Here is a 26,928-nt window from a genome sequence, read left to right on the forward strand (position 1 = left end):
TTTCAAGTATTGTGATTGTTTACTAGCTTTAAACAAAACTCAATTAAAGGGGTCATGTGCAAAAATCATTTATCCAGCTTTTATTGTTAAAAACAGTTTGGGTTTCTTGTTAAACATCCTCAAAGTCTCACAATTTGATTATTTAATGGAGCAACACCCCTGCTGTAAGAAATAACTAGGCCTTAAACTGCTCGCTTTAGATTCCTCTTACATATGTGAGATAAACCCACTTTGTCTTCGGCAGGTCCGCTGAGCTGGTGGGCAGTCAGTGAGACACTCCCACAAAGTCTGTGGGTGAAAGACTAAAGGCCCCCTGACACTTGCACGCACATCGTCGTGATGATCCTACCCACTGTGCTCCCAGCTGGATGCCGTGCTTTGTTCCACTGGATACCATGCGCTGTGTGCTGGACGCTGCGTATATAAAATAATTATTTTGTAGCGGATTAATCATTTTCTCTCTGATGTGGCTGTTGAAAATGCCTCTAATTGCTTCTGGAATCACAGAGGACTGTTATAGCTGCAGCTTTTCCTCTCTCGCGTGGGTGCACTGAACGAGGTGGAGAAAGCATTTGGAACCGCCTAAAAAGGTAATTATTTGTCATGTTTACATTGTTATGGCTTGGTAAAACGGTTGCATGTTCATCCCTTCTTGTGAGCAGCTGTAAAAGAACGTTTATGATAGATTTAACATTTCGTTATAACCATTCAGATGAGCTGTGCTCTGATGTGGTGCGCTGACGTAATCACTCACACGCTTTGTTTTAATTGTTTATTTAATGTTCACATAATTAATGCGTGATGGAGATTTTGAACATTTCAAAATTATCTGTGTGCACTTGCACGAAGCTGCGCACAGTTTACAATGGTTTATAACAAGTTTGAGACAAGTTTACTCTCGTGAACGACAGAGTACGTGCAAGTGTACGGATCAAAGCCGTGCAAGTGTCAGGGGGCCTTAAGCATGTCTGTATGAACAGCAGTGATATTAGTGTCCCAGTGTTTTAAGTGACAGGCATCATATTGTTTCCAGTGCCCGAGTGATTGAGCATTACTACACATCACACATACAGTGAGGAAAATAAGTATTTGAAAATCCTGCGATTTTGCAAGTTCTCCTACTTAGAAATCATGGAGGGGTCTGAAATTTTCATCTTAGGTGCATGTCCACTGTGAGAGACAATCTAAAAAAAAAATCCGGAAATCACAAGGTATGATTTTTTTTTTTAATAATTTATCTGTATGTTACTGCTGCAAATAAGTATTTGACCTCCTACCAACCAGCAAGAATTCTGTCTCTCACAGACCTGTTAATTTTTCTTTAAGAAGCCCTCTATTCTGCACTCTTTACCTGTATTAATTGCACCTGGTTGAACTTGTTACCTGTATAAAAGACACCTGTTCACACACTCAATCAATCACACTCCAACCTGTCCACCATAGCCAAGACCAAAGAGCTGTCTAAGGACACCAGGGACAAAACTGTAGACCTGCACAAGGCTGGGATGGACTACAGGACAACAGGCAAGCAGCTTGGTAGAAGACAACAACTGTTATGATTATTTATTAGAAAGTGGAAGAAACACGATGTCTGTCAATCTCCCTCGGTCTGGGATTCCATGCAAGATCTCACTTTGTGGGGTAAGGATGATTCTGAGAATGCACAGAACTACACAGGAGGACCTTGTCAATGACCTGAAGAGAGCTGGGACCACAGTCACAAAGCTTACATTAGTGACACATGACGCCGTCATGGTTTAAAATCCTGCAGGGCAGCAAGGTCCCCCTGCTCAAGCCAGCACATGTCCAGGCCGGTTTGAAGTTCACCAGTGACCATCTGGATGATCCAGAGGAGGCATGGGAGAAGGTCATGTGGTCAGATGAGACCAGAGTAGACCTTTTTGAAATCGACTCCACTTACCATGTTTAGAGGATGAGAACAACCCCAAGAAAACCATCCCAACCATGAAGCATGAGATGGAACCATCATACTCTGGGGGTGCTCTTCTGCAAAGGGGACAGGACGACTGCACCGTATTGAAGGGAAGATGGATGGGGTCATGTATTGCTAGATTTTGGCAAACAGCCTCCTTCCCTCAGTTAAGAGCATTGAAGATGGGTCATGGCTGGGTCTGTAAGAAGCATTTCAAGGTCCTGGAGTGGCCGAGCCAGTCTCCAGACCTGAACTCAATAGAAATCTTTGGAGGGAGCTGAAACTCCAAATCTGAAAGATCTAGAGAAGATCTTTATGGATGAGTGGACCAAAATCCCTGCTGCAGTGTGTGCAAGCCTGGTGAAAAAACTACAGGAAATGTTTGACCTCTGTAATTGCCAACAAAGGCTACTGTACCAAATATTAACATTGATTTTCACAGGTGTTCAAATACTTATTTGCAGCAGTAACATACAAATAAATTATTTAAAAAATCATACATTGTGATTTCCGGATTTTTTTTTTTTAAGATTATGTCTCTCACACCTAAGATGAAAATTTCAGACCCCTCCATGATTTCTAAGTGGGAGAACTTGCAAAATCGCAGGGTGTTCAAATACTTATTTTCCTTACTGTATTTCAGTGCAGTGGGTTGTTGGATGTATGGTTTTACTCTCCAAATAGTGCATATGGATGCAAAAATCATTCCAAAAGAAAAAAATGATTATAAAATGTACAGATTTCCTGCAGATACAGAATGGAGAGAAAATATATAGAAAATAAAGTCACAAGAATTGGAAGGAAAACAACATCCAGCTCATGTCTCAGTCAGGCAAGTTCACATTCAAGCTTATAGTGTATACATGCTGTGTATGCCTTCAGGCTTTTATACTATAATCAATTATAGCTGACAAAGTAATGCATTAATATTGATTAATTACAGAGCATATAAAAAAAATTTAACTTGATAAAACTCAGTGCAAAGTCAGAAATATTCAAAGGTCTGGATGGTTCTGCCTCTTACACAATTATTTTAGTAGCAAGTAAGATACTTACATAGAGTAACATATCTGCTTTAGGGTAGATTCACACTCTTGACAATTAGCCCGCTGTTTGCCAACAGAATGAAACGTCAATTAACGTCGACCAGCGCCGAGGTCCGCTAGACCCCGCAGGAGTTAAGTTGGCATCATTTGGGCAATGCTGATGTTCGTTGTGGTCCTGGAAAAACTTTCAACATGCTTAAAATCTTCGTTGTTCATGCTAAAACACTGGTAAGATTTCACCTCAGCTGCCACTATATCACCTCCAGTAGTACACTGTCACTGCTCTGTTCGCCTCCGCTAATCACAATGAACATCATTGTTGTTGACCTAGCTCCTGCAGAATCTGGCAAAGCTCAGCACTAGATGACGTTAATCAACTTTTCACCCTGTTGGCAAACATCAGGCTAATCGTCAGAGTATGCACAGAGCAAGCATTCTTTGATGTTTCACTGAGATTTTTAAGAATCTGCTACATCGGTCTAGCATCATCTACTTCAAGTCATAGTGTGAATGGGCCATAAAGCTTGGAATGGTCTCTATCACTCACCTCTTTCCACGCAATTACACCAATTCTGGAAAAATATTTGCATCTCATTGGCAAAGAAATCTAGTGACTTCTCTCAGCACCAGTGATGCACAGCTGCTTGCTGCATCATCAATGTAATGGTGTCCCTTCATGTGGTCTTTCAACTTGGGGAAAAGGAAAAAGTTAGAAGGTGTGAGGTTAGGACTGTACAGCGAGTGTGGTAAGTCCTAGTATAATTTGAGCCACTGCAGTGTATCCTGTGTTTTTTGACTTTGCGTGTCTGTGTGTGGATGAGCATTGTCATGCTGATGTTGCCCAGGACGAACCAGTTTCAAGCATGTGCACAGCTTTTGCAAAATGTCCACATATCAGTCACGTTGGCAGTGTTTCCGGCTTCCAAAAATTCTATGAGGACTATGCCATTACACCTACACTTGAGCATCTGTGCTGGTGTAATGGGGCGCCTGCTACAGGCATGGACATGCTGACTCATTCAAACTTCTCACCCACCTCCTGACTAGGGGTGCGGCCAATCCAAGTATCGGAAAATACGATCCAACGTGATGTTTTCCAATACCGGAGAGAAACCACATCTGTGAAACCTCTCAACTGCTGCTTGCGCTCTGCTCTGTTTATTGCTCAGTGTGAGGAGGGAGAGATTTCTGAGCTGAAGCTGAGTTGTTTCTTCCGCGCACCGCAGCCAAGGGTTTTAAGAAATGGGTAGCAGCAAATTTAGCCAGGTAGCAGCTCTCAGGTTTAAATGGTCTGTGCCACCAAGGATGGATTTTCCAAAAAAAAAAAAAAAAAATAGAAATGTGTGCTGAAAAGAGTCTGTGAAATGCTATAAACAGCGGAGCAGAGCTGAGCAGAGTTTGTTTCTGTCCACTGAATGGCGAAAACCCTCTGCATCTTAGATATACCTTCTGGCAAATTGTAGCTGAATTTTCAGTTCTCCTTTTTAAGAAAATCCTCAACAATTAATCATGAAGCTGTATAACTGGGGATACAAAATATCCTTATAAAATCAACAATAATAATATTAAAGCAAACAGAGCTCTGGTATCGGAATAGTATTGGTATCAGCAGATATCCAAACTTGGCTATCAGGATCGGATCGGAAGTGAAAAAATGGATGATGCATCACTACTCCAAACTACTGATGTCCACAATGGCGTTGCCATAGATGACTCATCCAGGAATGCAACATATATTCTGGAAATCAATTACTTCAGTGCATCCAGACAAATGTGATGGATTTTTGTGTGCGTGTGAATGACTGAAGTAGTAGAGTTCTAGTCTGAAATGCTTGTGGCCTTAAATGATTGTAAATGTAACAGTCACAGCCCCCTAAAATGTGTAAAAATGTTTGATTCATGATGTTTTTCATCCAGGTTTAATGATCAAGTAGCAGATACCAGAGCAGGTGATTTATAGATACACAATTTTTATTCATATGCATAAATAATAAAACAGTCTAGCAAATGCACTTTTTTGAGATCTAAATTAACCCCACTGGGTGACAGTAAGACAAGTATGACTGTGGAGTAGCAATGCATAAACACAGTAAATGTGTCCAGTGGAACATGCTGGTTAACAATATGGCATCAAGGTCAAATTGCTAGTTGTTGTCACTCTGTATACAGGCATTCTAGAGAAAGGGAGACATACCCTCTCAAAAGGGAAAGGGTGTAGTGGCAACTAGCAGCTTTCCATTTAAAACAACAGGCACAAAACAGGTTATTTATTAGAAACCTAAAAATTGGTGGTTTTATTTGTCTTTGTATTAATCATCTTAAAGACGGTAGAGTATTTTTGATTACTGGCTTTGCTATGTAATTTTAAGTCACCTGGTGACCTTCATGATAAAGTGTAGAATATGACCCCTTTAATATTCCTGCAAATCTCTGCACTTTTATAAACTCTGGGCAACTGATTTTCACTCTAATCAGTGAATTATGAAGTACATTTGTAAGACAAGTGCAAATGCCTGTCTCATGCAATGAATAAACATTTTCTACAAATTTTATAAAAACAAATAAAAACATAACCTTTAATTCCCAGTAAAGAATGACAAGTTATTTGAGTTGTATAAACAAGTATTTAATTCTCAAATATACTCTTTTTTTTTGACAATCACATTATCATTTAGTACATGCTGATCTTTCACCCCTGAAGTAGATGAAACTTCAACTTGGTCAGGATTCATGATGTTTTCCGAGTAACGTCAGGCCAACCTTCCCCACCATTAAAAGACTGAAATAAACACAACAACATTAGAGTAAATTTGCAGTTAATATTTAGATAGACAGATATATACTTTTAATGTCCCCATGGGGAAATTTGTCTTGGACTTCTCAAAAATCATGACCCATACAAAGATACAGAACAAGACACAAACAGTTCATAACAATAAATAAATAAATACATAAATAAAGAATAAAAATAAATTAAAAAAAACATACAAGTACTAAAACCTCCTAATGTGCCTGATTGTTAGCAGTGTTTATTATGATATTTGTTAAGGGCTATGATTGATATAGGAACAAAAGAGTTCCTATATCTATTCAGTCTGCAATGGGGGACTCTGAAACGCCGGCCCGATGGTAGCAACTCGTATTGCGTGTGCAGAACATGGGAGGAGTCAGAAAGAATTCTGTCCGCTTGCTTCATCACGCACTGATCAAAAATTGACTGAGGATTGTTATACTGTTTCAAACCAATGATTTTCATTGGTGTGAGAACAAGGTAGTTTAATTTTGATCTTAGGGACACAGGAAGGTTCCCAAACCAAGTGGTTATGCCATATCTTAGAATGCTTTCAAGAACTGCCTAATAAAACAGTAACATAATTTTTTGGTCGACTCCATGAAAACGCAAACTCCGTAGAAAATAGAGTTGTTGATTCAAGCGGGAACATAACCAGTCAACATGAGTGTTCCATGTAAGGGAACTGTCTATACAGACACCAAGATATTTGTACGATTGCACCTGTGTGATTGGTTGCTGGTGTATAATTACAGGGTTGTGATTGCCAACTAACTTTGGGTCAAAAATGACTTCCTCTGTCTTTTTAACTGGAATCACACCACTCAACAAACTGCCTCACCCTGCAGGCATAAATGTTATTGCAGCTGCAAATACGTAAAAATATACAAGTCACAATCTTCATATAAACATGGTGAATGACATGCTACCTTGCTCCAGCAATCAAGCCAGCTGGCATCAGCTTCCTGGAACTGTAGTACCTCTTTCCCATGATGCCAGCCAGAACTCCTGATGTGGCTGGAATAAACCATGTGACAGAAAGGTTTAGCTCGAGTTCAGGATGGAACACTGAGATTCATTCCCAACACACTGTACAGTAAGTAGATTACCATCCACAGGATACACGGTGAGCCACATTCAACACAAGCACTCTAGGACATGCAGAGTTTACCTACCGAGGGACACCCACACATTTTTTGGGTCGTTGGAGATCTGGTAAGCCCCTAAACCAGCAAGACTGCCAAAAAGAACACCAGCAGCGAGTGAGGGGATGCTGCCTGAAAGAAACAACAAACCAGCACTTCAACTAATGGCGTCTACAGACCTGAAGAGGATGTCAAATATCCATATACAGTTGTGCTCAAAAGTTTACATACTCTGGCAGAATTTTTGCTTTTTTTTTAGCCATTTTTAAGTGTATGTGAATGACAACACAAAAACTTATTTTCCCACTCATGGTTAGTGGTTGGGTGAAGCCATTTATTGTCAAACAACTGTTTCCTCTTTTTAAATCAAAATGACAAGAGAACTACCCAAATGACTCTGATCCAAAGTTTACATACCCCTGTTCTTAATACCGTGTGTTGCCCCCTTTAACATCAATGACAGCTTGGAGTCTTTTGTGGTAGTTGTGGACGAGGCTCTCTGATGGTAAAGGTGCCACTGAATATGTCTTGGACTTTATTTACATGAATTACAAAGAAATACAAACAGTATGGCACTTTATGGTAAATCTGTATGGAGTAGACAGTTCTCAAAAACTGAGTGACCGTGCAAGAAGAAGAGTGAGGAAAGCCACCAAGACACCCAGACAACCCAGGAGAAGTTATGGGCTTATGTGGCTGTGATTGGAGAAATTATGCACAGTGCAAGCTTTGCATTTTGCATCACTACTCTCAGCTTCATAGTGGAGTACAGCAGAGAAGGATTTTCTTTCACCAAAACAGATCAAATCCAGGCTTGCATCTCAGATGTACCTTCTGGCAATTTGTAGCTAAACTTTCAGGTCTTCTTTTTAAGAAAATCCTCCTCTGTACCACTCCATCATGAAGATAGATAACTGGTGATACAAAATGCAAAGCTTGCACTGTGCATAATTTCTCCAATCACAGCCACGTATGCCTATAACTTCTGAGTTGTGTGGGTGCCTTGGTGGCTTTCCTCACTCTTCTACTACAGTCACTCAGTTTTTGACAACTGTCTACTCCATGCAGATTTACCATAGAGTGCCATACCAGGGTTCTAGCTAGGATAAAATGTTAGCGTAGTGATAATGTCGAGGGAGCGAAGCCAGTGGGGGGTGTGTGGATGATTTAAGCTAAAAATTGGCCATTCTAGGGGTACCCAAAGGGGAAAAGCCAGGTACCACAGCCCAGGTCCCTTCATCGTGTCCAGAAGGCTGGGGAAGTTTGTTAAGTGGGCAATCTCATTCTGGGTTAGCCAGTACATGGCCCTCAGTGAGGCAGTATAAATGTCTGTGGACATTTTTAAGTCAAGACTTAAAACCTATTTTTATTCTCTTTCTTATGAGTAGTTTTTATTTTGTTATGTTTTATTCTTTTACTTCTGTTTTTAATTAGGTATTTGAATTTTTTATTTATTTATTTAAATTTTTTATGTTGAACTGTTCTGTGTGAGGCACCTTGAGACGGCTTTTGTTGTAATTTGGCATTTTATAAGCTGATTAAATGGAAATTGAACAACATTTTATTGAGTCTTAAAGTAAATAAATATGAAATTGGTTACTGGATCCTTAAACTCTGGACATAATAAACTCTATGAGGTCTGTCAATAAAGTAACAGTCCTTTTTATTTTTTCAAAAACTATATGGATTTGAATCACGTGCGATTACATCAGCCAACCTTGAACCCTCGTGCGCATGCGTGAGTTTTTCCACGCCTGTCGGTTGCGTCATTCGCCTGTGGGCAGGCTTTGAGTGAGGAGTGGTCCAGCCCTCTCGTCTTTTTTTGGCTCAGAGACTGGAGCTTTGCTTTATCAAAATTTTTTCAGAAACTGTGAGGCACATCGAAGTGGACACCATTCGAGAAATTCAGACAGTTTTTGGTGAAAATTTTAACGGCTGATGAGAGATTATGGAGTGTTACTGTCGCTTTAAGGACTCCCCACGGAGCCGCAGGGCGCGCCACGCTCCGAGCCGCCGTCGCCAGCCTGTTTCAAGCTGAAAACTTCCAAATTTAAGCCTCTGTTGACCCAGGACGTCGTGAGAGAACAGAGAAGTTTCAGAAGAGCTCGGGATCAGCAGTTTATCCAGACATTCCACTGTTAAAGGAGATTTTGTAATGAAAGACGTGCGGACGGATTCGCGCGTCGGCACCCAGCCGCTCATGGTGCGGCGCCACAGCAAAACACCTCCGTGTTGATAACCATTCGTAAGATTCAGGCGGTTTTCGATGGCTTTCAGTCGAGTGAGTATCCGAGAAATTGTTTAACAGCTGGGCATGTTCAAACTTGTCCCGTAATGCTTCCAACGGAGGTGTTTTGCTGTGGCGCCGTCTGCACATCTTTCATTACAAAATCTCCTTTAACAGTGGAATGTCCGGATAAACTGCTGATCCCGAGCTCTTCTGAGACTTCTCTGTTCTTTCACGATGTCCTGGGTCAACAGAGGCTTAAATTTGGAAGTTTTCAGCTCGAAACAGGCAGACGACAGCGGCTCGGAGCATGGCGCGCCCTGCGGCTCCGTGGGGAGTCCTTAAAGTGACAGTAACACTCCATAATCTCTCATCAGCCGTTAAAATTTTCACCGAAAACCAGCTGAATTTCTCGAATGGTGTCCACTCGGATGTGCCTCACAGTTTTTGAAAAAATTTTGATCAAGCAAAGCGCCAGTCTCTGAGCCATTCCTGAACAATGAAAAAAAGACGAGAGGGGTGTACCAGTGCTCACTCAAAGCCTGCCCACAGGCAAATGACGCAACCGACAGGCGTGGAAAAACTCACGCATGCACACGAGGGTTCAAGGTTGGCTGATGTAATCGCACGTGATTCAAATCCATATAGTTTTTGAAAAAAAATAATAACGACCGTTACTTTATTGACAGACCTCGTACATGGTGGAGCCTTTATCTCTGTACATAAACAGAAATAAAATGTTAGTTTTTGTCAAAAGCATTTCTTTTCAGACATTATTATTGGCATAAATGTCTTTCCATACCTATGAGCTGAGCTCTTGCAGCTCGCTGCTCTGCATGTCAGGTTCATAAAGAATGCAGGACATCTCATTTTGGGAGGAAAAATACTTTAGTCGATTGTAGTTTATTGTCTGTATTGCAACGTTTGTAAAGAGGTGCCATTTTATTTAAAGCTATAATTCATTTTGAAGTTATTAATTCCGAGCGGACTCTGTCTCAGCAGAGAGCCGTGCAGCATTTGGAGCTGTGCCAATGGAACGGAGGACGATTCTCGTTTCTTGACTGCAACAAGACATGAGTCCCAGGAAGTGACTTTAATACACACACAAGCGACTCATATTTTAATGGCTTTGAGAGGGGTTAAGAAGCGGACTTACTGCTTCTGAAGAGCAGCGAATCAAAGAGCCACCAGCCATTGAATCGAAGCATTGCTTCATTGACTCATGCTTCAAACTGGAGTTGCACTGCAGAAACGGTTGATTACAGACCTGTTACGCTGTATTGAAAATAAGCTTAACGGTCCAAAATGATATCGTAACGGGCCGTAATGCAAGTTTGCACTAGCTCGAACCCTGCATACTGTTTGTATTTCTTTGTAATTAATGTAAATAAAGTCCAAGACATATTCAGTGGCACCTTTACCATCAGAGAGCCTCGTCCACAACTACCACAAAAGACTCCAAGCTGTCATTGATGTTAAAGGGGGCAATACACCGTATTAAGAACAGGGATATGTAAACTTTTGATCAGGGTCATTTGGATAGTTTCTCTTGTCATTTTGATTTAAAAAAGAGGAAACGGTTGTTTGACAATAAAAGGCTTCACCCAACCACTAACCATGAGTGAAAAAAAGTTTTTGTGTTGTCATTCACATTCTCTTACAAAAGGCCAAAAAAGCAAAAATTCTGCCAGGGTATGTAAACCTTTGAGCACAAATGTATATATATTTTACATAAACTGAGGAACCAACCACCAGTTATCTTTTAGTCCTCATTAATTGCTTGGTAAATCCGATGATAATAAATAAAAAAAAAAAAAAAAATTAAAAGTGATTTCCTAGAATCCAATGTGATATCTGGACCACAAACAGAACCCCCCGAAGACATTAAATTTCCAATGATATATGTATGTGTGTATCTATCTATCTATCTATATATATATATATATATACAGTGAGGAAAATAAGTATTTGAACACCCTGTGATTTTGCAAGTTCTCCCACTTAGAAATCATGGAAGGGTCTGAAATTTTCCTCTTAGGTGCATGTCCACTGTGAGAGACATAATCTAAAAAAAAAAAAATCCGGAAATCACAATGTATGATTTTTTAATAATTTATTTGTATGTTACTGCTGCAAGTAAATATTTGAAATGATATGTGAAAATCAATGTTAATATTTGGTACAGTAGCCTTTGTTGGCAATTACAGAGGTCAAACGTTTCCTGTAGTTTTTCACCAGGTTTGCACACACTGCAGCAGGGATTTTGGTCCACTCCTCCGTACAGATCTTCTCTAGATCTTTCAGGTTTGGAGTTTCAGCTCCCTCCAAAGATTTTCTATTGAGTCCAGGTCTGGAGACTGGCCAGGCCACTCCAGGACCTTGAAATGCTTCTTACGGAGCCCCTCCTTAGTTGCCCTGGCTGTGTGTTTGGAGTCATTGTCATGCTGGAAGACCCAGCCATGACCCATCTTCAATACTCTTACTGACGGAAGGAGGTTGTTTGCCAAAATCTCACAATACATGACCCCATCCATCCTCCCTTCAATACGGTGCAGTCGTCCTGTCCCCTTTGCAGAAGAGCACCCCCAGAGTATGATGCTTCCACCTCTATGCTTCGTGGTTGGGATGGTTTTCTTGGGGTTCTCATCCTCTAAACATGGTAAGTGGAGTTGACTCCAAAAAGCTCTATTCTGGTCTCATCTGACCACATGACCTTCTCCCATGCCTCCTCTGGATCATCCAGATGGTCACTGGTGAACGTCAAACAGGCCTGGACATGTGCTGGCTTGAGCAGGGGGACCTTGCTGCCCTGCAGGATTTTAAACCATGACAGCATCATGTGTTACTAATGTAATCTTTGTGACTGTGGTCCCAGCTCTCTTCAGGTCATTGATCAGGTTCTCCTGTGTAGTTCTGAGCTTTCTCAGAATCATCCTTACCCCACAAAGTGAGATCTTGCATAGAATCCCAGACCGAGGGAGATTGAAAGTCATCTTGAAATCTTCCACTTTCTAATAAATAATCATAACAGTTGTTGTCTTCTACCAAGCTGCTTGCCTGGTGTCCTGTAGTCCATCCCAGCCTTGTGCAGGTCTACAGTTTTGTCCCTGGTGTCCTTAGACAGCTCTTTGGTCTTGGCTATGGTGGACAGGTTGGAGTGTGATTGATTGAGTGTGTGAACAGGTGTTTTTTTATACAGGTAACAAGTTCAAACAGGTGCAATTAATACAGGTAAAGAGTGCAGAATAAGAGGGCTTCTTAAAGAAAAATTAACAGGTGTGTGTGAGCCAGAATTCTTGGTGTTTGGTAGGTGTTCAAATACTTATTTGCAGTAGTAACATACAAATAAATTATTTTAAAAAAATCATACCTTGTGATTTCCGGATTTTTTTTTTTTTTTTTATGTCTCTCACAGTGGACATGCACCTAAGATGAAAATTTCAGACCCCTCCGTGATTTCTAAGTGGGAGAACTTGCAAAACCGCAGGGTGTTCAAATATATATACTCAACAAAAATATAAATGCAACACTTTTGGTTTTGCTCCCATTTTGTATGAGATGAACTCAAAGATCTAAAACTTTTTCCACATACACAATATCACCATTTCCCTCAAATATTGTTCACAAACCAGTCTAAATCTGTGATAGTGAGCACTTCTCCTTTGCTGAGATAATCCATCCCACCTCACAGGTGTGCCATACCAAGATGCTGATTAGACACCATGATTAGTGCACAGGTGTGCCTTAGACTGTCCACAATAAAAGGCCACTCTGAAAGGTGCAGTTTTGTTTTATTGGGGGGGGGGATACCAGTCAGTATCTGGTGTGACCACCATTTGCCTCATGCAGTGCAACACATCTTCCTCGCATCATCCGTGAAGAGAACACCTCTCCAACGTGCCAAACGCCAGCGAATGTGAGCATTTGCCCACTCAAGTCGGTTACGATGACGAACTGGAGTCAGGTCAAGACCCCGATGAGGACGACGAGCATGCAGATGAGCTTCCCAGAGACAGTTTCTGACAGTTTGTGCAGAAATTCTTTGGTTATGCAAACCGATTGTTTCAGCAGCTGTCCGAGTGGCTGGTCTCAGACGATCTTGGAGAAGAACATGCTGGATGTGGAGGTGCACTGGAACCACATTTTTTTCCTGGCTAAATGGTCCTTTTTTTTTAATTTATCAATATTTGTAGGTGATAATTAACCTTATAATGCCTGACCCAAGGAATGTATAGCAAAAAAATATAATGCAATGCTAAAATACCCTCTACCATATGAGCATAAAAATAAGAAACAATGTGACATTTTAACCTCTTAAAATAGGTCAAGGTTAGCTATCTTTGAACGTGTCCAAGGTCTGTGTCCCAAGAATGTTCCCTGTGAATTTGAAGACCCTGACAGAAATAGGAGTGGAGTTATGTTGAGCAGACAGACACACACCAAGTCTTCGCAATATCCGATGGCCATATTTTGGCCTTGGGTATTGATACGGTATTATAGGGTTAATGTTCTGTATTAACTATTTACCTGTTATGGCCCGATCACATGGCATTTGCTGAGCAAACGAAAAAAGTCACAAAGCCAAAAATCATTGAGAAAAAGTGGAGGAATGAGCCTGCACGTCTCCCATCACCGAAAAGCCTGTGAGTGCAGAGTGCATAAAAGACCAAAATGAACACACACCAAAAAAAAAAAAAAATGAAGCAAATGGTGACCTTGATGCTGTATTCATTTTTGCAGCGAGTCTGTGCTCTGGACAGCCACCTGCAGCTGTGTTGTCTTGACAACAGGTTTGAACGTGCGCACGCACATGCACATTGGAGCCAGAGACGGCATGCAAATGTGCGTAAATAGTTAAAGTAGTTGATCAAACGTTCTTGCCGCTATCGTTTCTGTATGAAAACGTTGCTTTTCGTCCCACACATGGATGAGTCACGTTCAGCTCGTCGGCTCTTTAGTTATTGATCCGTTCAGATATCGTCAATGTTCATGCCAGATGTCGGATGTGGGAGGGAGGTTGGACGAAGCTGGACAACAATCAAACGGAACGCTGATGGTACGGGAACTACACAAGCGATGAGAAACCATCAAGACAGAAAGCAAAATGGAATACAGACAAATTGAGGTTGTCATCAGGATTCGTTCACATTTTTTCATCAGTTTAAAAATTCTGACGAAGTGCCACCGACAGGAACGAAGCTGGACGAAGGTTAATGATGTCTCAGGTTTCATTTTGGCTTCGGTGTCCTTTGTTAGTGCTGTGTGACGTTAATGTTTCAGATGTATTAGTTGGTGTGGCTTTCAGAATTACTAATAAAAGGTAGTCTCAGGGTTCCTCCGGCTTGAGACAAGATACAACCCCAATTGCAATGAAGTTGGGACGTGGTGTAAAATTAAATAAAAACAGAATACAATGATTTGCAAATCCTCTTCAACCTATATTCAATTGAATACACCACAAAGGCAAGATATTTAATGTTCAAACTAATAAACTTTGTTTTTGTGCAGGTATTTGCTTATTTTGAAATGGATGTCTACAACACATTTCAAAAAAGCTGGGACAGTGGTATGTTTACCACTGTGTTACAACACCTTTCCTTCTAACAACACTCAATAAGTGTTTGGGAACTGAGGACACTAATTATGAGTGTCATGATTGGGTATAAAAGGAGCATCCCCAAAAGGCTCATTCGTTCACAAGCTATGATGAAGCGAGGATCACCAATTTGTGAACAACTGCGTGAAAAAAATAGTCCAACAGTTTAAGAACAATGTTTCTCAATGTTCAGTTGCAAGCAATTTAGGGATTCCATCATCTACAGTCCATAATATAATCAGAAGATTCTGAGAATCTGGAGAACTTTCTACACATAAGTAGCAAGGCTGAAAACCAATACTGAATGCCGGTGACCTTCGGTCCTTCAGGCGGCACTGCATTAAAAACCAACGTCATTGTGTAAAGGATCTTACTGCGTAGGCTCAGGAACACTTCAGAAAACCATTGTCAGTTAACACAGTTCGTCGCTACACCTGCAAGTGCAAGTTAAAACTGTACCACGCAAAGCGAAAGCCATACATCAACAACATCCAGAAACGCCGCCGCCTTCTCTGGGCCTGAGCTCATTTGAAATGGACAGACGCAAAGTGGAAAAGTGTGCTGTGGTCTGATGAGTCCACGTTTCAAACTGTTTTGGAAATCATGGACGTTGTGTCCTCCGGATAAAAGAGGAAAAAGACCACCCAGATTGTTACCAGCACAAAGTTCAAAAGCCAGCATCTGTGACGGTATGGGGGTGTGATAGTGCCCATGGCATGGGCAACTTACACATCTGTGATAGCACCATCAATGCTGAAAGGTACATCCAGGTTTTGGAGCAACACATGCTGCCATCCAAGCAACGTCTTTTTCAGGGACGTCCCTGTTTATTTCAGCAAGACAATGCCAAGCCACATTCTGCACGTGTTACAACAGCGTGGCTTCATAGTAAAAGAGTGCAGGTCCTAGACTGGCCTGCCTGCAGTCCAGACCTGTCTCCCATTGAAAATGTGTGGCACATTATGAAATGCAAAATACGACATCTGAGACACCGGACTGTTGAACAACTGAAGTTGTACATCAAGCAAGAATGGGAACGAATTCCACCTACAAAGCTTCAACAATTAGTGTCCTCAGTTCACAAATGCTTATTGAGTGTTGTTAGAAGGAAAGGTGATGTAACACAGTGGTAAACATACCACTGTCCCAGCTTTTTTGAAACGTGTTGCAGGTATCCATTTCAAAATGAGCAAATATTTGCACAAAAACAATAAAGTTTATCAGTTTGAGCATTAAATATCTTGTCTTTGTGGTATATTCAACTGAATATAGGTTGAAGAGGATTTGCAAATCATTGTATTCTGTTTTATTTACATTTTACACAACGTTCCAACTTTATTGGAATTGGGCTTGTACATTTGAGACTTCTTCCAATAGCAATGATGTTACAATAACCAAAATTGAAAGGGGGAGGGGGGCTGACAATTATAGGTAAATTGCCAAAATATTTATTGCAACACAGAACATGGTTTCTGGTTTAAGTCCTGCTGTAAAATCTAACCTGCAAAGTTAAATTACACCCAGCTAGTTAAAGGTGTCTCTGCTCTGAGCATTCTGACAAGAGAGATTTGTTGGTTCCCCTGTATCATTTCCGTGGTGTTACGAGAGGCTTTCACTGGATTATTTAAAAAAAAAAAAAAAAAAAAATGAAGGTGTTGCCATTCATTTTGAAATACGTCAGAAGAAAACATGAATAAAATCCTACCTCCCATGGCTTAGCATTTTAATGACTTATTTAAGATATTTTAATATGAACTAGGATGATTTTTGTTGTTGCTGATTCACATTATAGTTTGTGATAGTGTGTGTTTTGTTCTGTTAGGGAAAAAAACTGAATGATTGACTTGTGATCCTAACACCTTGTTTGAGCAAAATATGGTAAATGGACTGCATTTATATAGTGCTTTTCCATCTGAATCAGAAGCTCAAAGCATTTTACAATGATGCCTTACATTCACACAGACACACTCACAGATGTCAGGGTGCTGCCACGCAAAGGTGCTCACGACACACCAGAAGCAACTAGGGGATTAAGGATCTTGCCCAAGGGCCGTTAGTGATTTTCTGGGTTTAAACTGAGGATCTTCTGGTCTCAAGCGTTGGGCTTGAGACCAGAAGATCAAAATATGACTCCTGCATCAACAGTCTGCCCTCACGAGGCCAAAAGCAGCTGAAATGCCACACTCTTACTGTGACACCAGAGACACATCAGTAGGTTTGCTGTACTGAAAACGTCAATCCTTACAAGCAGCTCCAAGGAAAAATGTTGAGAAAGTTGCTACTGCTTCCTTCTTTCAACACCATGCCAGTCTTTCCCGCCAACTTTTATTTTAAAACAGCACACAAGTAAACACAGCAAACTTCCATTTACTTTGTCATATTTCTGTTGCCCTTAGACAAAAAGGGCCACTTTATATCTGAATGTGATCAAGTGTGGTGAAATAAAACAAAAGTCTGTTGGACAAACTGCAGCATGGCGTCTTTAGGAGGACGCAGCAGCGACTTTGTCAACGCCAAGCTGGGAAAATTCAAACGAAATACATACGTGCTTTCACATAACCAATGACTCCTCCAGATGCAACAAGAGCTGCATAGCTGTATCCTACCCAGTCCACGGGCATGCTGGACACCTGTAAGAGACAAAAAAAAACAACAACAAATACATAAAAACAATATGTACAATCACTGACTGACAGCCTGCATCATTCACAAAATGCTGCACAAGAAGCACAAACTACAAATATGACTGAACTTAACTTTGTTGGACATATATTGAACTCTCTAGCTATAAACAAAGCAAATACGACACAGTTTAAAAAGAAGACACACCTAAACATTGTGAATTGTGAGACAATCATGTATTAAAAAATAAACACACAAACATATTACCTTGAATGTCGTCCTCTACCGTGTGTTCTCTGTCGAGCACATATTACTGTTACACACAACGCATCGTTTGCACTGCACGACGGGAAATGTAGTTCTGTCTAGCAAAGTGAGGCGTTTGAAAATATTGGAATTTGGATCACCCAAATTGCTTGAATGCAGTGTTGTGGGTTGCTTGTATTTTGATAAATTGACTATTTTCCTACAAAATAAATGTAATCTGTAACCTACAACCAGTATTATAACATGAAAATAATGCTATATAATTAGATTCTGTTACTTTTTGATAAGCTCAACACCAAATGCGCAACAAGGCAAGAGAAACAAAGAGTCAACTTAACTGAGTGATGAGTGGTGAACCTTCTTGAAGGCCAACAAGAAGTTCAGAGGAGCTTTAGAGTCAATTTCTAGACAATTTTTTACTTTGGAGTATTCCATCAAACAGTAGAACAGTTGTGCTGTTTTCCTTTTCTGTATTTATTTTTTTTTTTTTTGCCATCTGTCATGTGAACTTCAGTGAGGTGAGTGAGAGCTGTTTGCTTGTTTTTTCTTCACCAATACATAACACCTGTGGGATGCGGTTTATAAAAACAGAGGTGCATTTTAACTGTCTTTATTATTATCATTAATATGGTCGATGTCGCTGACATTAATGAGCGAAGCTCTTTACTACCTGTGTATATATCATCAAACAATAATTTAAAATTGAATAATTGTTGCAGAACCTCAAAGTAATGATAGGTTACTTCACAACTGCCATTATGATTTTTTTAGGACAATATTGTAATAATATAAAGAAAGAAGTTTGTGCCATTTCTGGTTTGTGGCTTCATCTACCATTTAGCTTGCTTGCTCGCTCATATTATACGAGGTCTGTCAATAAAGTATAGGTCCTTTTTATTTTTTTCAAAACTATATGGATTTCATATGTTTTTACGTCAGACATGCTTGAACCCTCGTGCGCATGCGTGAGTTTTTCCACGCCTGTCGGTGACATCATTCGCCTGTGAGCACTCCTTGTGGGAGGAGTTGTCCAGCCCCTCGTCGGAATTCCTTTGTCTGAGAAGTTGCTGAGAGACTGGCGCTTTGTTTGATCAAACTTTTTTCTAAACCTGTGAGACACATCGAAGTGGACGCGGTTCGAAAAATTAAGCTGGTTTTTGGTGAAAATTTTAACGGCTGATGAGAGATTTTGAGGTGATACTGTCGCTTTAAGGACTTCCCACGGTGCGAGACGTCGCGCAGCGCTCTCAGGCGCCGTCGTCAGCCTGTTTCAAGCTGAAAACCTCCACATTTCAGGCTCTATTGATCCAGAACGTCGTGAGGAGATTTTTTTAATGAAAGACGTGCGGGCGGATTGCAGCATCAGCTCGCAGCCGCTGCGACGCTCCGCCACAGGAAAAACACCTCTGTTGGAAGCCTTAAGGACAAGTTGGAACATGTCCAGCTGTTAAACAATTTCTCATATACTCACTCCACTGAAAGCCATCAAAAGCCGCCTGGATTTTACAAATGGTTATCAACACGGAGGTGTTTTTCCTGTGCCGCCACACCGCACCGGCTGCGTCCCGACGCGCGGACCCGTCCACACGTCTTTCATTAAAAAAATCTCCTTTAACAGTGGAATATCCGGATAAAATGCTGAAACCGACTTCTTCTGAAACTTCTCTGTTCTCTCACGACGTCCTGGATCAATAGAGCCTGAAATGTGGAGGTTTTCAGCTTGAAACAGGCTGACGACGGCGCCTGGGAGTGCTGCACGACGTCCCGCTCCGTGGGAAGTCCTTAAAGCAACAGAATCACCTCAAAATCTCTCATCAGCCGTTAAAATTTTCACCGAAAACCAGCTTAATTTTTCGAACCGTGTCCACTTCGATGTGCCTCACAGGTTTAGAAAAAATTTTGATCAAACAAAGCGCCAGTCTCTCAGCAACTTCTCAGACAAAGGAATTCCGACGAGGGGCTGGACGACTCCTCCCACAAGGAGTGCTCACAGGTGAATGACGTCACCGACAGGCGTGGAAAAACTCACGCATGCGCACGAGGGTTCAAGCATGTCTGACGTAAAAACATATGAATGAAATCCATATAGTTTTTGAAAAAAATAAAAAGGACCTATACTTTATTGACAGACTTCGTATTATTATTATTATTATTACCTCCGCCAAGGAGGTTATGTTTTCGGTCGTGTCCGTTTGTTTGTTGGTTGGTTGGTTGGTTGGTTTGTTAGCAGGATTACTCAAAAAATCCTCAACGGATTTCAATGAAATTTTTACCAGGGGTGTATCTTGGCCTAACTTAGAAGTCATTAAATTCTGGTAATGATCCGGAACACGATCCGGATCCAGTAATTTTTTAAGGATTCTTTATCATTGCAGGATAGGGCCAATTTCAACATTTTTGCATCTAACTTCATGAAGACGGGTCACAAAGGCTGAACAAAAATTAAGTTATGACACAACAATAATTTAGCATTTATTTCTCCTCATTGAATAAACTTATTATAATATAAAAAAAACTTGTGTAGTTCATGCAGTTTCTCTTTATAAATACATTTGCTGAAGATCTAAGGGTTTAACCCTCTGGGTCCGACACCGTCACATACGACGGCTGAGACCAAGCTTTACAAAATTATGAATAACTTTTTAATGTTATAAGATAGAAACTTACTCTTTTTTGCTGAAAAGTTAACTCCGTAGACTTTCGAGCCACCATCCACCAGCTTTGTACTCCTCATAGAAGCTGTGTGATGATGTGACCCATGTGAGTGTCCAATCGGAATTGGTTCACCATCACATGGTTTTCCAAAATCCAATCGTAGGGCAGATTCACCTCACGTGACACACCAAAGATTGTTTTTAGGAGTGATGTGTTACTAGTTTATTATAGTTTGCTGTGTGTTTTGAATAAATGTGTGGAAAATGATTTCCCGCTTTACTTTTTCCTTTCATATTTCTGATTGTAAACCTTTATTACATTTATAAAACACAACTAAAGCATATATATTTTGAAAGTACAGGTTGTCCTGAAAAAGAGAGACATAAAACTTGATTGTGGGATGCAGGGAGAGCTGTTAACAGCAAAAATAAAACATTTATGCCAGGCGAGTGAACTGTCCAAAAAATGCCCTCAGACCCAAGAGGGTTAACCACTGAATCTGAAACATGATGGTAGATGCGTGAAACAACGTGGAATAAGTCTCTTTGCCAAAGGGTATTCCATGTGACATCAGTGACCCTATGGCCTTGGTGGAGGTTTGCACTCTCTGAGTGCTTCTAGTTATTATTATTATTATTATTATTATTATTATTATTATTATTATTATTATGAATAGCTGAGTGAGGAGTTAGAATACCTGGGTTCATGATGGGTCTGGATCAAGACTAAGATTCAGGCTGTCAATGACTTCCTGTACTCAGGCATCAGTAGTATTTCTGCATGTGGTAAAAGTGTCAAACTCTTTGAGAGATTCACTTGTCTTGGTAGTGACTTTCATGTCTAGGGGAGCTTGGTCTATGAGATCAAGTTATATCGAGGATGAAGTCATGACATCCCTGGACAGAAGTGTTTGGTGATATCAATGTATCTTTGCGGAAGAACAAAAGTCTAAGTCTTTATGGTACTGGTGACCTAATGTGACAACTGCATGTCTTTGGTACTTGATCTCTCCAGAGAACACTTGTGTACCTGACATTATGTCAAATGGGTGCTTAGTTGGGGAGACTCAGATAAGGTGCACTAATTGCATTGTGAGGAAACATGGATGACAGCATTCTGGCCATGTGGCATGCTTTCCTGAGCAGGATTCAGCAGACGGATGCCTCACTGCTGAAGACACCAATGACTGCACAAGGCCAAGGGCACGGCCACCCACCGTCTGGCTGTGGCAGATAGATAACTTTTACCATGCTTACAGACATACTTGGCCTGTCCAGTGGTGTTTCTGAAAAATGTATCAGTATCCCAGTGCAATGATTTCCCAATGGAGTTGTTTTCATCATACAAGTAGCATTCTATTTGGTTAATAATTTTACATTTCTGTTGAGCTACAGTATATGTGTTGTCATTAACCTGCATCTTCTATATTATAATAGCCAAGTGGCCTCTGTGTGCATGTGTGTGTATGGCTTTGATCATGGCAAAATCAGGGGGAACTGACATTTGCCATTTGGTATGTTTATGTATTTTGGGTCAAGGATGAATGCAAAAATGGAAAGTTGATAGCACACATATTTTTTGAGAAATTAGTGATTTTAGAAGACAATGGACGTTGTGCTGCAATGCACCATGGGAGTTCAGGGTTTTGAGGTTAAATATTGTTTTTGTGGTTCATGTTAATTTAATAGTGTTAGTGTTATTGATTTATTGTGTTTTTGTAGTTCAATTGGTTTAATCAGTTTAATTAATTGTTATGTTGTTGTTACCATGAGTGACTTAAGTGTCTTCTTGGTACCATGAGTGAATTGTGAATTGCTTTTAATGTCTTCCACCACCGTCTTTGTCAAATTAAAAACACCTGCTTACAGCAGATTGCAGAAAAGACAAAAAGCTGTTTTGATCACACACAAACTGGGGAGAGCTGACATTTGCCATTTGGTATGATTATGTATTTTAGGTTGGATGAACAGCGCCAAAACCGAACGCTGATAGGACTAATATTTTTAGAGAAGCTACATGTATTCAAATCAAATCAAATCAGTTTTATTTATATAGCGCCAAATCACAACAAACAGTTGCCCCAAGGCGCTTTATATTGTAAGGCAAAGCCATACAATAATTACGGAAAAACCCCAACGGTCAAAACGACCCCCTGTGAGCAAGCACTTGGCGACAGTGGGAAGGAAAAACTCCCTTTTAACAGGAAGAAACCTCCAGCAGAACCAGGCTCAGGGAGGGGCAGTCTTCTGCTGGGACTGGTTGGGGCTGAGGGAGAGAATCAGGAAAAAGACATGCTGTGGAGGGGAGCAGAGATCAATCACAAATGATTAAATGCAGAGTGGTGCATACAGAGCAAAAAGAGAAAGAAACACTCAGTGCATCATGGGAACCCCCCAGCAGTCTAAGTCTATAGCAGCATAACTAAGGGATGGTTCAGGGTCACCTGATCCAGCCCTAACTATAAGCTTTAGCAAAAAGGAAAGTTTTAAGCCTAATCTTAAAAGTAGAGAGGGTGTCTGTCTCCCTGATCCGAATTGGGAGCTGGTTCCAGAGGAGAGGAGCCTGAAAGCTGAAGGCTCTGCCTCCCATTCTACTCTTAAAAACCCTAGGAACTACAAGTAAGCCTGCAGTCTGAGAGCGAAGCGCTCTATTGGGGTGATATGGTACTATGAGGTCCCTAAGATAAGATGGGACCTGATTATTCAAAACCTTATAACTAAGAAGAAGAATTTTAAATTCTATTCTAGAATTAACAGGAAGCCAATGAAGAGAAGCCAGTATCAGTGAAATATGCTCTCTCCTTCTAGTGCCTGTCAGTACTCTAGCTGCAGCATTTTGAATTAACTGAAGGCTTTTCAGGGAACTTTTAGGACAACCTGATAATAATGAATTACAATAGTCCAGCCTAGAGGAAATAAATGCATGAATTAGTTTTTCAGCATCACTCTGAGACAAGACCTTTCTAATTTTAGAGATATTGCGCAAATGCAAAAAAGCAGTCCTACCTATTTGTTTAATATGCGCATTGAATGACATATCCTGATCAAAAATGACTCCAAGATTTCTCACAGTATTACTAGAGGTCAGGGTAATGCCATCCAGAGTAAGGATCTGGTTAGACACCATGTTTCTAAGATTTGTGGGGCCAAGTACAATAACTTCAGTTTTATCTGAGTTTAAAAGCAGGAAATTAGAGGTCATCCATGTCTTTATGTCTGTAAGACAAGCCTGCAGTTTAGCTAATTGGTGTGTGTCCTCTGGCTTCATGGATAGATAAAGCTGGGTATCATCTGCGTAACAATGAAAATTTAAGCAATGCTGTCTAATAATACTGCCTAAGGGAAGCATGTATAAAGTGAATAAAATTGGTCCTAGCACAGAACCTTGTGGAACTCCATAATTAACCTTAGTCTGTGAAGAAGATTCCCCATTTGCATGAACAAATTGTAATCTATGAGATAAATATGATTCAAACCACCGCAGCGCAGTGCCTTTAATACCTATGGCATGCTCTAATCTCTGTAATGAAATTTTATGGTCAGCAGTATCAAAAGCAGCACTGAGGTCTAACAGAACAAGCACAGAGATGAGTCCACTGTCTGAGGCCATAAGAAGATCATTTGTAACCTTCACTAATGCTGTTTCTGTACTATGATGAATTCTAAACCCTGACTGAAACTCTTCAAATAGACCATTTCTCTGCAGATGATCAATTAGCTGTTTTACAACTACCCTTTCAAGAATTTTTGAGAGAAAAGGAAGGTTGGAGATTGGCCTATAATTAGCTAAGATAGCTGGGTCAAGTGATGCCTTTTTAAGTAATGGTTTAATTACTGCCACCTTAAAAGTCTGTGGTACATAGCCAACTAATAAAGATAGATTGATCATATTTAAGACCGAAGCATTAATTAATGGTAGGGCTTCCTTGAGCAGCCTGGTAGGAATGGGGTCTAATAGACATGTTGATGGTTTGGAGGAAGTAACTAATGAAAATAACTCAGACAGAACAATCGGAGAGAAAGAGTCTAACCAAATACCGGCATCACTGAAAGCAGCCAAAGAGAACAATATGTCTTTGGGATGGTTTTGAGTAATTTTTTCTCTAATAGTTAAAATTTTATTAGCAAAGAAAGTCATGAAGTCATTACTAGTTAAAGTTAAAGGAATACTCGGCTCAATAGAGCTCTGACTCTTTGTCAGCCTGGCTACAGTGCTGAAAAGAAACCTGGGGTTGTTCTTATTTTCTTCAATTAGTGATGAGTAGTAAGATGTCCTAGCTTTACCGAGGGCTTTTTTTTATAGAGCAACAGACTCTTTTTCCAGGCTAAGTGAAGATCTTCTAAATTAGTGAGACGCCATTTCCTCTCCAACTTACGGGTTATCTGCTTTAAGCTGCAAGTTTGTGAGTTATACCACGGAGTCAGGCACTTCTGATTTAAGGCTCTCTTTTTCAGAGGAGCTACAGCATCCAAAGTTGTCCTCAAAGAGGATATAAAACTATTGACGAGATAATCTATCTCACTCACAGAGTTTAGGTAATTACTCTGCCCTGTGTTGGTATATGGCATTGGAGAACATAAAGAAGCAATCATATCCTTAAACCTAGTTACAGCGCTTTCTGAAAGACTTCTACTGTAATGAAACTTATTCCCCACTGCTGGGTAGTCCATCAAGTAAATGTAAATGTTATTAAGAAATGATCAGACAGAAGGGGGTTTTCAGGGAATACTGTTAAGTCTTCAATTTCCATACCATAAGTCAGAACAAGATCTATGGTATGATTAAAGTGGTGGGTGGACTCATTTACATTTTGAGCAAAGCCAATCGACTCTAACAATAGATTAAATGCAGTGTTGAGGCTGTCATTCTCAGCATCTGTGTGGATGTTAAAATCGCCCACTATAATTATCAGATCTGAGCTAAGCACTAAGTCAGACAAAATGTCCGAAAATTCACAGAGAAACTCACAGTAACAACCAGGTGGGCGATAGATAACAACAAATAAAACTGGTTTTTGGGACTTCCAATTTGGATGGACAAGACTAAGAGTCAAGCTTTCAAATGAATTAAAGCTCTGTCTGGGTTTTTAATTAATTAATAAGCTGGAGTGGAAGATTACTGCTAATCCTCCGCCTCGGCCCGTGCTACGAGTGTTCTGACAGTTAGTGTGACTCGGGGGTGTTGACTCATTTAAACTAACATATTCATCCTGCTGTAACCAGGTTTCTGTAAGGCAGAATAAATCAATATGTTGATCAATTATTATATCATTTACTAACAGGGACTTAGAAGAGAGAGATCTAATGTTTAATGGACCACATTTAACTGTTTTAGTCTGTGGTGCAGTTGAAGGTGCTATATTATTTTTTTCTTTTTGAATTTTTATGCTTAAATAGATTTTTGCTGGTTATTGGTGGTCTGGGAGCAGGCACCGTCTCTACGGGGATGGGGTAATGAGGGGATGGCAGGGGGAGAGAAGCTGCAGAGAGGTGTATAAGACTACAACTCTATTAGCTGACAACACTGAACAATGGACATTGCAATTTACATTATAGACTCACACGCCAATCCAGCAGGGTTGATGGTGGGTTTCCATAACAGATTTGCACAAACGTTAAGCAATATTTTTAGAATGTCAGCAAAACACAACCCTGAAATGGCAACATTTTTGCTGAATAATGTTATGTGACATCTGAGTTTTGTCCTCTCCTGGTGATTGTCATTCCAGTAGTCATGGTGATGACTGGTCCTGTTAAATATTGAAATTTCAGTGTTTTTTTTTTTTTTTTCAAATCCAGCATTACCTTAACATTTGCCTCTAAAAATGTTTAACAAACTCTTCCTCCATCCACATGCACAGTGTATTTTAGAATGACTCTACGTATGTATAACATGTGACCCATAATTACAGAAAAAGTGTTTTCATTGCAGTTTTGTGAACTATGGCACTTATATTTATTTATTTATTTTTTTGAATCACCCGAAAAAACACCTCATGTGAGCATAAAAACTTTTTTCAATTAGAGGTATTTCAAAATTCACGCGTTTCCATAGGTGTATTTTAACTTCACTGCCTAATTTCTCAATGCAGGGAAATCACCAGTGGATTCCAAGCAGATTTTGGAAGGAACAGTCTAATAATGGTTTAATCCTTTTCCCACTGTCTAACAGCAGAATGCTTCTTTCTCTCCATACTATCTGTCTATCTATCTATCTTTCTATCTAGATCTAAATCAATGCACAATATAGAAGCTAAATGTGAAAAACAAATGTCTGTACAACAGTACTGCTTAAAATGATGTTTAGTGTAATATATAAACAGCACCTTTTGACACTGTATCACGAGCATCTGCTCATGAAGTGAGGAAAATTAGATCTGTAAAAGCTAATTTTTTGGACTTTGTGGTTTGATTAATTTCATTCAAATTTATCACCTTTACTCAATATAATAAACATAATATTCACAAAAAGTCATCATTATTTCCTGAAGAGCCATTTAGCAGTTACTTCATATAACCAACAGATGGCAGCACAGGATTATATTGTGTTTTTATTCTGCAACTGCGTGTCTCCTTTTTGGTTATTAACATATGTCTCGTTAAAAAATAAATAAATAAATAACAAAAACAACACCAACAAAAGTGTG

General features: G+C 40.1%; 1 protein-coding gene across 1 annotated transcript; it reads right to left on the reverse strand.

Annotated features, from left to right (window-relative positions):
* Positions 1-5,594: 5,594 nt before the first annotated feature.
* On the reverse strand, positions 5,595-17,698 carry tmem14ca (transmembrane protein 14Ca). The gene is made up of 5 exons (XM_034180862.1): positions 17,628-17,698; positions 17,284-17,368; positions 6,946-7,047; positions 6,700-6,787; positions 5,595-5,758 (listed from the first exon to the last, which is right to left on the reverse strand). The coding sequence occupies exons 2-5, from the start codon at positions 17,357-17,359 to the stop codon at positions 5,701-5,703; spliced, it is 324 nt and encodes a 107-aa protein (XP_034036753.1). The 5' UTR covers positions 17,360-17,368; positions 17,628-17,698; the 3' UTR covers positions 5,595-5,700.
* Between the last annotated feature and the right edge of the window lie 9,230 nt (positions 17,699-26,928).

This window comes from Thalassophryne amazonica, chromosome 1 (assembly GCF_902500255.1).
Source record: "Thalassophryne amazonica chromosome 1, fThaAma1.1, whole genome shotgun sequence".
NCBI lineage: Eukaryota > Metazoa > Chordata > Actinopteri > Batrachoidiformes > Batrachoididae > Thalassophryne > Thalassophryne amazonica.